Source organism: Vespa crabro, chromosome 1 (genome assembly GCF_910589235.1).
Source record: "Vespa crabro chromosome 1, iyVesCrab1.2, whole genome shotgun sequence".
NCBI lineage: Eukaryota > Metazoa > Arthropoda > Insecta > Hymenoptera > Vespidae > Vespa > Vespa crabro.
Genome location: NC_060955.1, coordinates 24,282,654 through 24,297,384, shown reverse-complemented (window position 1 = coordinate 24,297,384; position 14,731 = coordinate 24,282,654). Strand labels below are relative to the sequence as shown.

The following is a 14,731-nucleotide window of genomic DNA, read 5'->3' as shown; positions in this document are numbered from 1 at the left end:
GAATATTTGAAAAGTATAACGAAAATAGGAGAAAGAGTATCGACAAGTTCGATATGCCGTTAAATATCCGGAAGTAGAGAAACATGTGAGTCATTCGATGAACACGCATCGGCTATTCGTGCGCTCCTATCGTCACTTTTCCTTTCTTTCCCGCCCACGAAAGCGAGCCATTTGTAATACGATTTGGCGACATTTAACTGTTTTTTCGTCGAAAGTATATCGAAGGATAAACGAGAGAAAATATTACTTTTCAAAATTAACGCTAGTCCTAATAATATATATATATATTGCTTTCTCTCTCTCTCTCTCTAATGAAACATTCGGAAATATTAAATATAAAGGTGAGCGCATTTCTATTCGGGATCTATGTTGAGAGCCACTGTTTATCCGGTCTTCTGCTATACGTCAATGGTAAAACTGTAAAGTGATAATAAATTTTGTAAATCTTTGCGAAAGACCAAGATGGTTTGGTATGCGAGATATATCGGCATTTGAAGAAGATAAAATTTCATTTGATAACAATTATCGTAACGTAGACGCATTGCGAATTAACAGTGGCGCACAGTTAGCGGCCAGCGGTATCATTGACTAGCGTGGTACGCACTTGCTGCGCGTATCTGACGTCGACCACTCTTGTCCGCGAATGACTACATGTCAAAGATCGTGAGTGTTGTCGTCGTCGTCGTCGTCGTCGTCGTCGTCGTCGCCGTCGCCGTCGCCGTCGTTGGCTCATCGTTGTCGTCGTTGTCGTTGTTGTCGTTGGGTGAAACAACGTAAAGAAGAAAGAAAGAAAGAAAGAAAGAAAGAAACCTCGGCCGGTTCAGCGGGATCAACGTCCCCCGTATTATTCAGGATGTTGGCGTTAATCAATAGGATCTTAGACTGGTTCAAGTCTCTCTTTTGGAAGGAGGAGATGGAACTCACGCTTGTTGGACTTCAATATAGCGGAAAAACTACATTCGTTAATGTTATAGCGGTACGGAACTTTTTGTTTTACTGCTAGCACGATACACCTCGCCCCGAGTTTCGAGCCGACAAAACCGACAAAAGAATGAAGTCGAGGAATGACGAAACGATGCGACACATATATCCTTTAAAGAGCACCGCATTTCACCGAAAAGATCGCTAGCACGCGTGCACCATAGTTTGGTTATATTTTCTACTTCGTCTGTGCCTTAATCTTAAAATAATAGATTGTAAGGTGCGTTTTTAAGACTAGGAGGAACGGTTGTTTATCCGTTTAATCTTTTCTTCAATCGTATTATAGATGAAAGGTCTTTAAACAATTAGTGAGTCAAAGTTTGATCTTGATATATAGTTTTCCATTGAGTAGATATAAGAAGATACGATAAAGCTTTGAAATGTAGCCCATCTGCTATAGCGCAATTGACTGGCTTTTATAAATGTCAAATGTTATAGAAATGTTTTTCTTCTTTTTCCAGTCAGGACAGTTCAGCGAAGATATGATACCAACGGTCGGTTTTAATATGCGTAAAATAACTAAAGGTAATGTTACCATTAAAGTTTGGGATATTGGCGGTCAACCAAGGTTTAGATCCATGTGGGAAAGATACTGCAGAGGCGTCAATGCTATAGTATACATGGTCGACGCAGCTGATTCGGAGAAAATTGAGGCCAGTCGTAACGAATTACATAATTTACTGGACAAACCTCAACTTTCCGGTATACCAGTTTTGGTCCTTGGAAATAAAAGGGATCTCCCTCATGCATTGGATGAAAATGGACTTATAGAAAGAATGTAAGAGATCATTATAAACAAAATGGTCAGTCGCATTAAATTGATCTTTAATGATTATGCCGTAACAATTTTTTTTCTTGTTCTTTAGGAATTTATCAGCGATTCAAGATCGTGAGATTTGTTGCTATAGTATTTCCTGCAAAGAAAAGGACAATATTGATATTACGTTACAATGGCTTATAGCACATTCCCGAAGCGGAATACGCTAATACGCATAAAAATATTGTGCTATATTCGTGTTGGAAAACCCAAAATATCGATAAAAGCATTGGGATCAATCGCACGAGGAGTGTTCAGTGGATTTTGTTCAGGATTCAGAATCGAGTCATTATCGTAGAAAAATTTCTTAAACCTAAGCTTTAGCAGTTCTAAGTTTACATACGAAGAGTTTGTGGCGAAATTAAGCGGCAGGGGGGGGGGGGGGGGGGGCGAGAGAGAGAGAGAGAGAGAGAGAGAGAGAGAGAAGAAAGTAAAACAAACAAAACAAAACAATGCTTATGCCAAGTACATTTTTGTGAATTGTAACATGATGAAAAGCTCGAATAATCTGAGGGCTAGTTAGCGTTAAGGAACAATTTTTTATATTTTCGGTTTTAGATACTCGATTCAAACATCAGTGCTATTATTTGAACTTGTACCATTGGAGCATAATAGTATTTAATGATTATGATAGACCACAATGATAGCTGATACAAATACAGGCTCAAAGGTATTAATATTAATTACTATATAATACGCAATCTCTTAAAATTACTTGATAACGATTAAAAGATCACCATGTAGAGATTTAAAAGGATTGATTGCTAAATGTACATGATACGATGCTGAGTAAACTTGTATAATTAATGAAGAATAATGGACTATACGATATCAATTTATTATGCTCTATAAAATATGATTGTGTGTTATGTATATGTATATACGTATATATGCATATATACATATAAATAAAACCCTATAATCCATTTTTTAAATGGATGCTCGCCTATGTACCGAATCCTAATCTCATTGGGGAACGTATATGATTTTATTATAATACTTTATTCATCTTGTACTTTTAATTACATACGTTTACTTCATCTGCGTTTATTTGACTTTCTTCATCATTTCATACTTATTACAAATATTCCATTAAGTTGCGTCAACATTACTTGAATTTATATTATCCAGCATTTTATATTATCCCAGATATGTTTCCGTGTCTAGAATAATGCATACGCATACTGCAGTCTTTTGCCGGTGAGAAGATTCTTCGTAATTTGCGCATGCGCAAAAAATTCACTTCACTCTAGATGTCGTTACCTTGATTTTGATTTGTCTAATTACCTTCTTACTTGTCAAGGAACTTTACGCCGTCAACTCGTTGACTACAGTACAATATATTTTGTTGATTAATTAATATTAAATTATGCCTCCGACAAACGACGACGACGATCCTTATGCACATGCTGCTAAAGGACCTCTTAAATTAAAAAACGATCAGACCGTGAGCAAAAAGTAAGTACAATCATAGAACAGTTTGTGATTTGAGGTTAAGTTTATTTTTTAGGACGTTTTTAAGGACTAATAATAAAATAAATATTCCTTAAATATTCTTTTATGTTTGATATAATATTTGATTTCATTTACTCATTAGGAAAAAGAAAAAAGATAGCAAAAGTAAGAAACTAGTGGAGATAGCCAATAAAATCGAAGAGGAGATACCACGGAATATTGAAATAAAGCGTACAAAGGCGGAAATAGCTTTTCAAAAAATGCAAGAAAAAATGGTAATCTCTTTCCTTCGTCGGTAAACGCTGTGTGCACGCACACACACACACACACACACCCAGTGAGAGAGGGAATAGTATGTTTCATATAGTTTGTATTTATTTCAGCAAAATGAGAGGATAAAACAGAAGGCTTCTATGACACACAAACAACGCGTCGAAGAATTCAATAGGCATTTGGATAGTTTGACAGAGCACTTTGACATACCAAAAGTCAGCTGGACCAAATAAAGGCACCGTTTATTTTTCGACACATTTTTATTTATTTAGATTATAAATAACAATCTGTGACATAGTTTATAAATAAAGCTTGTACAAGTTCATTTTAATAACTCGTATGTAGTATGAAAAAAAGTGTAATATTATATCTATATAATACGTCTATATTTATCATGCTTTTAGACTAATCAAATGTATAAAATTTCCATTCATTAAATAATGTTATAAAGAAAACTATCTCCAATATTCTGATATCGGTGAGTAAAATAACGTTTTTGTATGCTTATTATAATATCCATTGTATGTACATTAAAGCACAAATTGGACGGAATATTTGACTTTTATCCATAGTCTACACTATCTTTAATACTGTTTAATATTGTTTGGTAATCGAGACAAAAGAAATGAGAAATTAAATGAATATAAGTTATTTGGATTTGAATAAGGTAGTACATATGTGGTTTATATTTCGTCGAATAAGCTTTCGTTAATGACCTAAAAGAGAAGGTGCACGTTGCGTAGAAATTATTTTAAACGAAAGAAATTTAGTGTAGACAACGCGCCAGCTATTACTGGCCACGCGCGCACATATGTACATGCATAAATGCAATTCAACCATTTCTTAATTGTGTGTGTGTGTGTGTGTGTGTGTGTGGGCGCGCGCGCGTGTGTACTGTACTTGAAATTCTTCTCCATTGTAAAAATAATAAACGTCTTAAACATCATCGAATAGAAATGATGAAGATGATCAACGAACTTTAGTCATCATTGCGATGATATATCGAACTACGAACTATAGAATCATTGCCGGTGTTGTGGCAAAATATAGTTTTAATAGAAAAATATATGATCTTGAAGAGATACATATGCGCTACACTCGTATATGTATATGTATAAAATTGAGCCGAGTAAGAAAGACTAAGAGTCCCGTAAGCAATAAGGGAGACGTTACGATCGCGTTATCGTTACCGTTACCATAATGGAAAACTTTAATATAGTTTTCAGTCTGCATCCATGGATTACTTCCATCATCAAAATGCATCGGGCACTGATCGCGTTCTCGTTCGTATTCCTGTAATAAAAATAGTTGACATTGTTGTCACACTGACAACAATGACTTTCCCTTTTGCCCTTTATGTGTAACGTTAGGCAAAAAGGAAAAAACAAAGTAACTACTATACGTACTTGCAATTCGAGTGCAACTGCTGCACCTTCTGTATAATTGCTACTCGTAACGTCTTGCTTAAGATCGCAAAATGGTCCGATTGCCTGAGACATTAATACTCTGTTCAAATCTGCTCTCTGATATACCCAACAACGGTACTTGCTGAAAGGATCTAATTCGTCGTATGTAATAAGATAGGATTTTAAATTTTCTTTCCAATACCCAATACATTTCATTTTATAATCGGGTTCGCCTATAATGAGAAATAATGAATGAATTGAAATAATGAATAAATAAAAGGCACTAATAAGAACTTTTATACTTACTATAAATATCCACTGGCTTTCCTAAATAATCCACGGACAAACAATAGTTCTCATCTATGGCCACTTCTTTTTGATCTGTATCGCATACCGAAAAATCCGAAATATTTTGCTTACAATAGATATTTGGACGTGGCGATAGTGTGACACCACCCAAGATACGTGTTTCGAAAAGTACATCTCCTTTCTGCTTAAACATGTATTTTCCAGCGACAGGACAACGTACGGGAACAGGATTTTTCGCTGTGGAAGAAACGCGACAAGAAAAGTAATATAGATTGAGATTAAATCGATAAAAAAGAAAAAGAGACCCTTTTCTTATGCACACCTAAAAATAAGTCGTACTTCCAATCTTCTGTATTTTGAAACTGGACCCAAGAGCAAACTGTATGAAAATCATCCTTAATAACGGCAAGACCACGGCGGTATCTAATGATATTGTGATGCCGCGTAACAACATCGAAACAAACGTAATCCCTTTGGCTATAACAGCAAATGATTTATATTATCAGCGATTTAAAAACGATAATACATACTTTATGGAGTATTTCAATCATCTAAATATCTCCTTCATTTATGGTCCTTTGGAAAAAGTCCTTAGGGCAAAGGATTTTTTTTCGTTCTTTTTTTTTTTTTTTTTTTCTTTTCAAGGTCATCATATGTATATTTTCTTTTTAACGAAATCCTACGATCTTTTCTGCGCATCTGTGTACGTACATATCATACATTATTATCAAGTTGTAGATAAAACATACCAGCCATCGACCGTTAATCGTGCCATCATTATCCTACTATCTCTTAATTCACGACAAACATAAATCGTACGTCTATAACGGCCTTCGTCCGGATACCACGTTTCGATGATATGCGTTTCATTAATGAAAACGTCCGCATCGATATTAGCAGTATTTATCCAATTCCCATGCATATCTTGAGGTAAGCGACACCCAGGTTCTACTAATTCAGCTTTGACAGGCGTAACTCTTAATCTCTCAGGACTCTTCTCGACTGTTTTCAAAGTATTACATTCTGCTGTAATCGATACACCAATGTATAAATCGTCATCGCGATTTTTTAAAAAACACCTGTACTTTTCGTCCTTTCTAGATTCTTTTGTGTTTGCTACAGCAAAAAAGTGATTCTTTTCTACGAACCAATCACCCAAACAGCTGTATTCTACCACTAAAATGAAACGACATATAATGCTTAGACATATAATGATTTTTTAGAGAGAGAGAGAGAGAGAGAGAGAGAGAAGTATTTAAATATTAATATATGAACCAACATCCGTCGAAGGTTCCTTTCATGCCCTGACACTGTCTGTAAGTTATATTGAACTTTTGATTAGTTATAAGAAACTGTGTTCCTGCTGTTTGACAAGAACGTATTTGTGCATCCGGATGATTGCATTCTCCTGTAAACCTGAAACGATTCTGGAAGAAAAAATGGGATAGCATCCAGAGGATAATCTATATTTCTATATATAGGAAAAATGAAGAATCCAAGGATTCTCTAAGTATTATCGAGGAAAAAAACTTGCCTGATAGGCAAACTGCCATACACCTTCGAGCGACGATCTGCAATTTACAGGAACATAATTTTCAGAAAATAATGTTATCAATTGCTGATCAGGACGTAATCCTTTGCAGACGTTTTCTACCGTAGGTTCAACACCGGTGGGTAAATTTACACAGCTTGCTAAAATAATCATAAATTTGATATAACAACGAACAAAATGACATTTGTTATTAAATCTCCTTACCTTCTAGTTTCTCTAATACATTAACCGTTCTAACAATCAGTTTTACACAATGATAACAAACATTTTTGCGAAATACAAACGTATAATTCACATGATATTCTTCCAACATATTTATACAATATCCTCGATTTGTCATCGTTTCGGCATTTATTTCTGTCAATGTGTTCCTCCCATTCTCCCAAGAAAACCAAGAGCCCCTAATTATCAATGGTATTTGGCAGGATGCAGATGCTGTAGGGAAAAAAGAGAAAGAAAAAGAATCATCGTTTATTAGAAAAATATAACGTCTACATTAGAATTATTATCACTTTTAATCGTTTTATCACATTTTAACGGTTTAAAGATTTTAAAGAAAAAACGTAAGAGATAATTTACCTTGATAAATAAAACATGTTATTAGAAATAAACACGTTATCCGTACTTTACACATTATATTATTCCAACTGCAGTTGTGCGCAATTAATGACTAAGGATGATAGGGGCGGGGGGGGGGGGAGAGAGAGAGAGAGAGAGAGAGAGAGAAAGAGGGAAAAAATAAAGAAAAATAAGATGTAAACTTAATAACCATACAAGATCGACTCGTAAACAGCTTAATAATAATGACGAGACGATGAAAACATCAAAAGGCTATGCTCCACCCTATTTCGCTCCTCGATTTGTCTGTCCTCTAGGATCGCTTTCGAGAATTACAAATTTGTTTCCTTTTCGAATATCTTAGAGACGACATCTTTCTGTAAATAACAATTAAACGCGCTTCATTTGAATTTAGATATGTTTAAATTTAATACTGAGAAAAATTATTTATCATTGAATTTTAATATTCATTCAAATATATTTGATATTTGTTGATAGAAAATATAGAATTGACAATATAGAAGAAGAAAAACGTGAAATGATAGAAATTAATAAATTCGCTCGGTAATAATCATATAAATATATATGAAAGGTCAAACATTAAGTGATTAAATTAATATTAATAGCCATTATAATTAAATATTCATTTATTGATTCGCTTATCACGGTCTATAGATCAGAAAATTATGTTTGTAATCGTTTGATAATAAATATATTACAAGAGTATTTTATTCATGCAAATTTTAAGAGAAATAATTGAAATATTATAATCTATTTCTGTTAATTTATTTCGATTTAATAGTGAGGGATAAAATCTTTGCTCTTCGTTATTACGATTGTAATAAAATTTGATTTAAGCATCGTCTACATTCTACATATATAAGCTCGCACAGTTTCTTGTTCTTCATGCAGTTGCTTGGAGACTTTCGGCGCGGCTTCTTAATTCCGAAAGAATACTATCTTTTCTTCGCTAATTTTCTTTTATCGTCACTTTATCATCAATTCATTTGTTTAATCAACGAAATTACAATTTTTGTCTTCGAACGGTAGACAACTCTTTTTATCGAAATCAATATCCAATCCTTTTATCTATTGCTTTATTATCTACGTATTACAAACGGTGTATTTTCAAATAAAATAAATAGACAAAAGAAGAAGAAGAAGAAGTACAATAGGAAGAAGAAAAAAGAAGATAAGTGCTTTTCGCGATTTGTTCGACAAACATTAATCCAAGATTAAACGTAGTGTTGTGTTTTCGATAGTGTTTTTTTGCACTAATTAATAACGGTAAGAAATTGATAATGGCTAGATAGATAGATAGACAGAGAGAGAGAGAGAGGGAGAGAGTGAGAGTGAGAGAGAGAGAGAGAGGGAGAGAGTGAGAGTGAGAGAGAGAGAGAGAGAGAGAGAGAGAGAGAGAGAGAGAGAGAGAGAGAGAGAGAGAGAGAGAGATAGTTTGTCTACGATAAAAGCGAAAACGAAGATCCTTTCGTTCCTTTCACTCCTTCTTTGATCTTTTTGGGATGGTAGCGAGGTAGAAAGGATCTTTTTAAATACTTTGTAAGACAGAGAGTTTTCGAGTAATCGAAGGGTAAGCCTTTAGGATAGGATTACCTCGCTTGTCTTCCGAAATCTGTTTGCGCGTCTGTACGGTTGTTCATTTTCTTCGTTAGATCGTTTTGATCGTTTGTACGATAGATCGATCGTCTCTCTTCTTTATTTTTCTAAGGACGCGTCCGAGAAATTCAACGATGCCGATCGTACGACGTTCGCGCGACATATTATTATCGTTTAACCGCGAAGGAACGTGTGCACTTATTAAATTATTTTTACTTATGCATACATCATTTGTATAATTCTTTGTTAATTACGAAGATAGAAAAAAGTTAGAAAAGAAAAATCAACTCTTGGAGATGTAAATTGCTGAAAGATGTCGTCATGGGAAACCATCAAATGAATTATTGTAAAATATCGCGTGGTTCTGCTCGAACATTTATCATCGTGTTTATTATCCCCTTAGGGAGAGAGTGAATGGAGCCGCGTCTTCTTGTCTATGTCACAATCGGTTAAAGCCGATTTCAAGGTAAAAGAAGTCTGAGTTCTCAACTCGGGGCCAAACGATAATAAGATCGTCGTCATCGTCGTCGTCGTCGTCGTCGTCGTCGTCGTCGTCGTCGTCGTTTCTCTCCCCCCAACCCCTGTATCCCTTCCTCTTTCTTTCTCATTTGCCGCTGAATACAACTGCTGTTGCGATTCGGAGCATCGAACTTTTTTGAATTAGCTTCAAGGCCAAATCCGGTTTTTCAGAGAGATAAGAAAAAGAATTCATTAGTCGGTCAGGCATGATATACCCTCGGGCATCGATAAAAAGGAAAGCGAGATCCTGGAGGATTATATAATTTTAGTGATACTCTCAAATCTCGCAGCACGTCTTTCGTAACGTAAGTCATTAATAATGACTTACGTTATATGCCCGTGTTCCTTCGTCCTTGTTCTTTTTGACAAGTTTTATAAAAATGCGCAGACGTTATTTAATGCCTATATAATTATCAATCGCTTCATACTATTTTCGATATAGTTTTCAATCGTAAAACATACCTACGTGCGCGCGTACTCATTCTTTATTTCTCCTCGCTCTCACTCTACGTCCGTCCAATAAAACCGGTTTAACAGTTTTTCTCCTCATTAGGTTCTCATTCTCAAAAAGTTGGTCCTAAGACGACGGGCAAACGTTTACGTGGCAAAATTATTTATCATCCATCCATCCATAAAGTTAAACCGTTTGCTTTTATTGAATTGAAACATCCTTAGAAAATGTTATAAATCAAGAATTGTCTTTTCTTTCTCGAGGCTCGTGAGTTGGGATTTTTTTATTAATAACGACGAAATAGTTGTTATCAATACAGTATAATAGTCGAGTATAACTAGAGATAGTTCTCTCAAATAAAACTTGATACCTGCAGATCGGCGCGATGTAGGTCATCTTACGTAGGTCGATCGGCAAAGCCTTTCGATCTTACGAAACTCAATTATTATCGAATTATTATCGAACACCCGATAAATAAATTTATCTATCTATTGTCACTCATATTTCGCATATTTCCTCGATATTCCGATATATTTAACTTTGCTACATTTCTTTTCTTTTTCTTTTTTGTTTGTTTTTCTTCTTTCTTTTTTTCTTCCCTTTTTTCTTTCTTCTTTTTTTTCTTTTTTTCTTTTTTTTTTGGAAACATTTAACCCGAGCCATATATAAAATTATATTTGTAAAAGAAAAACGTCTCTCTCTCTCTCTCTCTCTCTCTCTCTCTCTCTCTCCTTCCTCGAGCAAAGGGAAAACGCGTATTCGTATTTTGAATAATTTCGTTTGTGCCAACGAACTGCCGCGAACGATTTGAACTGCCGGCTTCGAGGAGGGAACACGAGAAATCGAAGAAAGGGAGAGTAAAAGTATGTTTTCATTGTGCCTCGACGATCTGGTTCACCTTGGTACTCAAGTCGAGCTCGCGCATTTTTCTCATCTTTCGAAACGATTGGCAACCTCTATCTCCTCGGACTTGGGTCGCGTACATACATTCTTGTAACGTCTGCGTACAAAAGTGTTTAATTTCGATTCGTTTCTTCTTAACTCGCCAATCGACTTTGCAACTCGAGAAAAGTCATACTTTAAAACCTTATACATTTTTCGGTTTATTTGGACGAACGAAGAAAAAGCCCTAATATGCTTTGAAATATAAACGCATGTACAATATGTACTTATATTTCTCTTTCGGCACCAAGAGCAGTAAAAAATTAAATTAAATGACACTCAATCGCATATATCGCATATTTCTTTTTAAAGTTATCCTTTATCGTGATAAGAATGCTTATAATTATTTTCTTTGATCTATCCTCGTCAAAGGAGATAGAAGAAACACACAAATTGGAAAATGGACAAGATGGACATTCTGACAATGGCATTGGAAGATGATCGTTCGCTATGCTTGCGAACGTAATCCATTTGGTGGATTATCATAACGGTCGATCATTACTTAAGTAAGGATGCTCGATAAGAATGGTGTATTCGCATGGTTCATATAATTGTACCCTTCGATAATAGTCATTAGTAGCGATTATAATCGCTCGAAAGTGATATATTTGCATGCGCTCTAGGTGTTTCCCATTAAAGACTTACAACTCGTGTCGATCGAAATGATTAAGAATTTCTCTCTCTCTCTTTCTCTCTCTATCTCTCTCTAATTCGACAATGGATGTGCCATGACAAAGCATTAGATATTATTAAATTGATTTAATCCGAAGGTAATAAATGCATATGATATTTCAGGTCGACGGACGATTAGAGAGAGAGAGAGAGAGAGAGAGAGAGAGAGAGAGAGAGAGAGAGAGAGAGATGTCGGGTCTCGTGGAATGGTATAAGGATTTAATGTACAATAGAAATGGTAAGAGAAGAAAGAGAAAAAGATCATGTTCGTCAGCGATTATTTAAGCAGCTAACACGTTACGTTTTTTAGATCCGAGAACGAAAGATTGGTTCTTGATATCGGGACCAGGTCCGATATTGACCATCCTCATTACCTACTTATACTTTTCTCTATCGGCTGGACCGAGATATATGAGGGACAAAAAGCCATATAATTTGAAGAATACGCTGATTGTTTACAATTTTATCCAAGTATTGGTCAGCATATACATCGTTTACGAAGGTTTGATGTCAGGATGGTTCCGCCATTACAGTTTTTATTGTCAACCGGTCGATTACTCGAACGATCCAGTAGCATTAAGAGTTAGTATAAAATTATCGAGAAAATTTATGCCAATCGATTATCCTATCGATTATTAATACTATTATCTTTGAACAGATGACTCGAGGCGTATACATGTACTTCGTATGCAAACTGATCGAACTACTGGACACGGTGTTCTTCGTTCTACGAAAGAAGGAGAAGCAAATATCGTTCTTACACCTCTATCATCATGGGCTAATGCCTTTTGCCGCTTGGATCGCCGTTAAATGGCTACCTGGTGGACACGTGACCTTGCTCGGCGTTATCAACTCTTTCATACATATCATCATGTATACCTATTACATGCTCACTGCCTTTGGACCACAGATGCAGCCCTATCTTTGGTGGAAGAAATATCTGACGAGTTTGCAACTCTTGCAATTCGTAATAATCGGCATTCACAGCAGTCTAGTTCTATTTAACGATTGCAATTTTCCAAAATTCCCGATTGTTCTCTTGATCATCAATGCTTTTGTCTTCATATATCTCTTCGGCTCGTTTTACGTTACCTCCTATACGAAATCTCACAACGTTGAGAAGAAATATGAGCAAAACGATAGTGAGATAGTTAAAGATAAATCGAATTGAGAAAGTGAAACTCGGAGGGAAAAAAGATTTAACAATCTTACAAGAGAAACAATCTTTTCAAGGATTAAACGTCGAGATATATATGCGTGCCTATTCGACGAGTACATGTCGAACTTCTAAAAGGATACTAAAAAGATATAAAACCATTTTTAGGAGAAAAGAAAAATCAAATTATATTTTATTAGCTACGGCTAGATCAGAATTTCGATATTTCGGTATAATGAGGTTTATAATTAAATGTTCTTACATAATATTCCTTAGACACTAATTGGCCAAGTATCTTATTAGCCGGGACAACGAAATCAGATTATCTATTACTAGTCTAATGACTAACTTCGCGACGTTATTCGTTTCGTACTTAGATAACGTTTCGTGCATACCATCTATTGGTTGGACATTCAGTTACAATAATATTCTTTTAAGGGCGCGATATCTTATATACAGCAAATATGTCAATTTAATGTCTTTCAATTGTACAATATTAATTGGACAATCATCGGTAATAATTAAACGCAACTTCTTTTTTGCTCTCCTTGACGTTTCATTGTTTTTCTATTGCGACAATTTTTCGTCATATCCATCCTTTTCGCGATCGAATCGGAAAAACAAAGGATAATTCTACGATACCATTTCATAGGTAGACAAAGCTTTTAAACGACAACCAGAGATATGTAAATACCTCTATTCTACCTACTCCTGTCCTATAGCCTGCACGCCATTTGTTTTTAACCAGGAAGAAGCGATGGCTAGTGAAGTTAAGTAATGGAGGAACGGATTGAGCGATGGGGGATAGACGTTGCTCATGACTGCTTATGACTGTCGTTACTTATTATTATTATCAGAATACTCAACCTGACTTTGGCGTAACTTTACAAACGTAAATATAGAAAAATAAAATAAAGAGAATAAAGAGAAAAATAGAAACGTTAAAAAATCGTATTGCGTTCATCAAATTGTCGAGAAATTCTTTATTTTACGCAAATAGGATGCCATTTTGCATAAGCAAAATTTTTACCCTTTTAGAAGTCTAGTGCCAGCCCAACTAGTGTGAGGAACCATTGTACCGTTTATGTCGTCGACACTTTCTTAAAAGTATCTCCCGATTCTGATATCGTTTCTCAGATATATAAACAATTCGTGAAATTATCTGAAAATAGATATTGAAATTATTATTCGAGGAATCGCTCCAAAATCGCGACGATTTTTGTCGTTACAGTTTGTATGTTTTTATCTCTCTATCTATCGACTAATAAATATTGCAATTATTAGAGCCATCTATTTATTAACCCTTCTTTTCGGATACGAGCGAATTATTAAATTTTTCTCTTAAGAAGGAAGGAAGGAAGGAAGGAAGGAAGGAAATTTTAACGGAGATTCAACTTTTTACATAAGGACATATGTTATCTGATTTGTCGTTGACAAATTCATTGGAAAAAAATTCATTCGTGTTATGCAATCGTATATTTTTATTATTTCCTCCTCTTGTCGAGATTCCAAATTTAGTCCTCTTCAATATTCAAATAAGAGTACGGTGAAAAAAGGTAATATACATGCCTACCTAGATAGGTACAGTACGTACAGTGAATAGGTACAGTATAAATGTTACAAGGAGTTCGATCGTTTTGCGCTTGATCCATTTTCCTTCTTCTTCTTTCTCTTCTTTCTCTTCTTTCTCTTCTTACAAAAATATCCGACTTCAAGAATATTTTTTAACATTTTCATCAGGAACAATGAATTGTTATCAAGGAAACAAAGGTTTATTAAATCGCGCTCCTATGATTTCTATTTATTATTCATTTGTCTATACTTCCTTCCGAGCATGAGCGCGTACATTTAGAATGATTAAACTGTAGGATTAATCTCAACTAATGGTTAACTAACGTTAAAACGGCATCCCTATTATAATATTACCGATAGAAATTATTTTATCAATCGCAATAATATATCATCGTATATTCATGAGCTCGTTTATTGCTAAAGGTTAAGACCTTGGCTCTGCCGCTTCCGT

At 35.1% G+C, this 14,731-nt stretch overlaps 4 protein-coding genes across 6 annotated transcripts; 3 read left to right on the top strand and 1 right to left on the bottom strand.

Annotated features, from left to right (window-relative positions):
- Positions 1–413: 413 nt before the first annotated feature.
- Positions 414–3,257, top strand: LOC124430733 (ADP-ribosylation factor-like protein 8B-A). The gene is made up of 3 exons (XM_046977721.1): positions 414–976; positions 1,443–1,759; positions 1,848–3,257. Exons 1-3 carry the CDS (start codon positions 854–856, stop codon positions 1,966–1,968), a joined length of 561 nt encoding a protein of 186 aa, XP_046833677.1. The 5' UTR covers positions 414–853; the 3' UTR covers positions 1,969–3,257.
- LOC124430753 (protein FAM32A) lies at positions 3,126–4,078 on the top strand. Its single transcript, XM_046977754.1, has 3 exons — positions 3,126–3,256; positions 3,396–3,528; positions 3,637–4,078. The coding sequence occupies exons 1-3, from the start codon at positions 3,168–3,170 to the stop codon at positions 3,757–3,759; spliced, it is 345 nt and encodes a 114-aa protein (XP_046833710.1). The 5' UTR covers positions 3,126–3,167; the 3' UTR covers positions 3,760–4,078.
- Positions 3,768–7,665, bottom strand: LOC124430422. Its single transcript, XM_046976982.1, has 9 exons — positions 7,373–7,665; positions 6,998–7,228; positions 6,776–6,933; positions 6,521–6,668; positions 5,991–6,417; positions 5,564–5,718; positions 5,239–5,478; positions 4,933–5,165; positions 3,768–4,819 (listed from the first exon to the last, which is right to left on the bottom strand). Exons 1-9 carry the CDS (start codon positions 7,425–7,427, stop codon positions 4,619–4,621), a joined length of 1,848 nt encoding a protein of 615 aa, XP_046832938.1. The 5' UTR covers positions 7,428–7,665; the 3' UTR covers positions 3,768–4,618.
- A 584-nt stretch (positions 7,666–8,249) lies between these two features.
- On the top strand, positions 8,250–13,991 carry LOC124430568 (elongation of very long chain fatty acids protein AAEL008004-like). Of its 3 annotated transcripts, XM_046977357.1 has the most exons (5): positions 8,250–8,638; positions 11,253–11,386; positions 11,676–11,790; positions 11,842–12,134; positions 12,211–13,991. In XM_046977357.1, exons 3-5 carry the CDS (start codon positions 11,742–11,744, stop codon positions 12,721–12,723), a joined length of 855 nt encoding a protein of 284 aa, XP_046833313.1. In that variant the 5' UTR covers positions 8,250–8,638; positions 11,253–11,386; positions 11,676–11,741; the 3' UTR covers positions 12,724–13,991. The 3 variants fall into 3 exon arrangements, with proteins under 3 accessions (XP_046833313.1, XP_046833323.1, XP_046833304.1); XM_046977367.1 differs by lacking the exon at positions 11,253–11,386 and having other exon boundaries at positions 11,863–12,134; XM_046977348.1 differs by lacking the exon at positions 11,253–11,386.
- The last annotated feature ends 740 nt before the right edge of the window (positions 13,992–14,731 follow it).

Coding starts and splice junctions, on each gene's coding strand:
- LOC124430733 (XM_046977721.1), top strand. CDS start 854: ATGTTGGCGTTAATCAATAGGATCTTAGACTGGTTCAAGTCTCTCTTT. Junction 977..1,442: donor CATTCGTTAATGTTATAGCG/GTACGGAACTTT, acceptor TTCTTTTTCCAG/TCAGGACAGTTCAGCGAAGA. Junction 1,760..1,847: donor AATGGACTTATAGAAAGAAT/GTAAGAGATCAT, acceptor CTTGTTCTTTAG/GAATTTATCAGCGATTCAAG.
- LOC124430753 (XM_046977754.1), top strand. CDS start 3,168: ATGCCTCCGACAAACGACGACGACGATCCTTATGCACATGCTGCTAAA. Junction 3,257..3,395: donor GATCAGACCGTGAGCAAAAA/GTAAGTACAATC, acceptor TTTACTCATTAG/GAAAAAGAAAAAAGATAGCA. Junction 3,529..3,636: donor AAAAAATGCAAGAAAAAATG/GTAATCTCTTTC, acceptor TATTTATTTCAG/CAAAATGAGAGGATAAAACA.
- LOC124430422 (XM_046976982.1), bottom strand. CDS start 7,427: ATGTGTAAAGTACGGATAACGTGTTTATTTCTAATAACATGTTTTATT. Junction 7,229..7,372: donor AACATGTTTTATTTATCAAG/GTAAATTATCTC, acceptor TTTTCCCTACAG/CATCTGCATCCTGCCAAATA. Junction 5,719..5,990: donor CGATTAACGGTCGATGGCTG/GTATGTTTTATC, acceptor TTGCTGTTATAG/CCAAAGGGATTACGTTTGTT.
- LOC124430568 (XM_046977348.1), top strand. CDS start 11,742: ATGTCGGGTCTCGTGGAATGGTATAAGGATTTAATGTACAATAGAAAT. Junction 11,791..11,841: donor TTTAATGTACAATAGAAATG/GTAAGAGAAGAA, acceptor TTATTTAAGCAG/CTAACACGTTACGTTTTTTA. Junction 12,135..12,210: donor ACGATCCAGTAGCATTAAGA/GTTAGTATAAAA, acceptor ATCTTTGAACAG/ATGACTCGAGGCGTATACAT.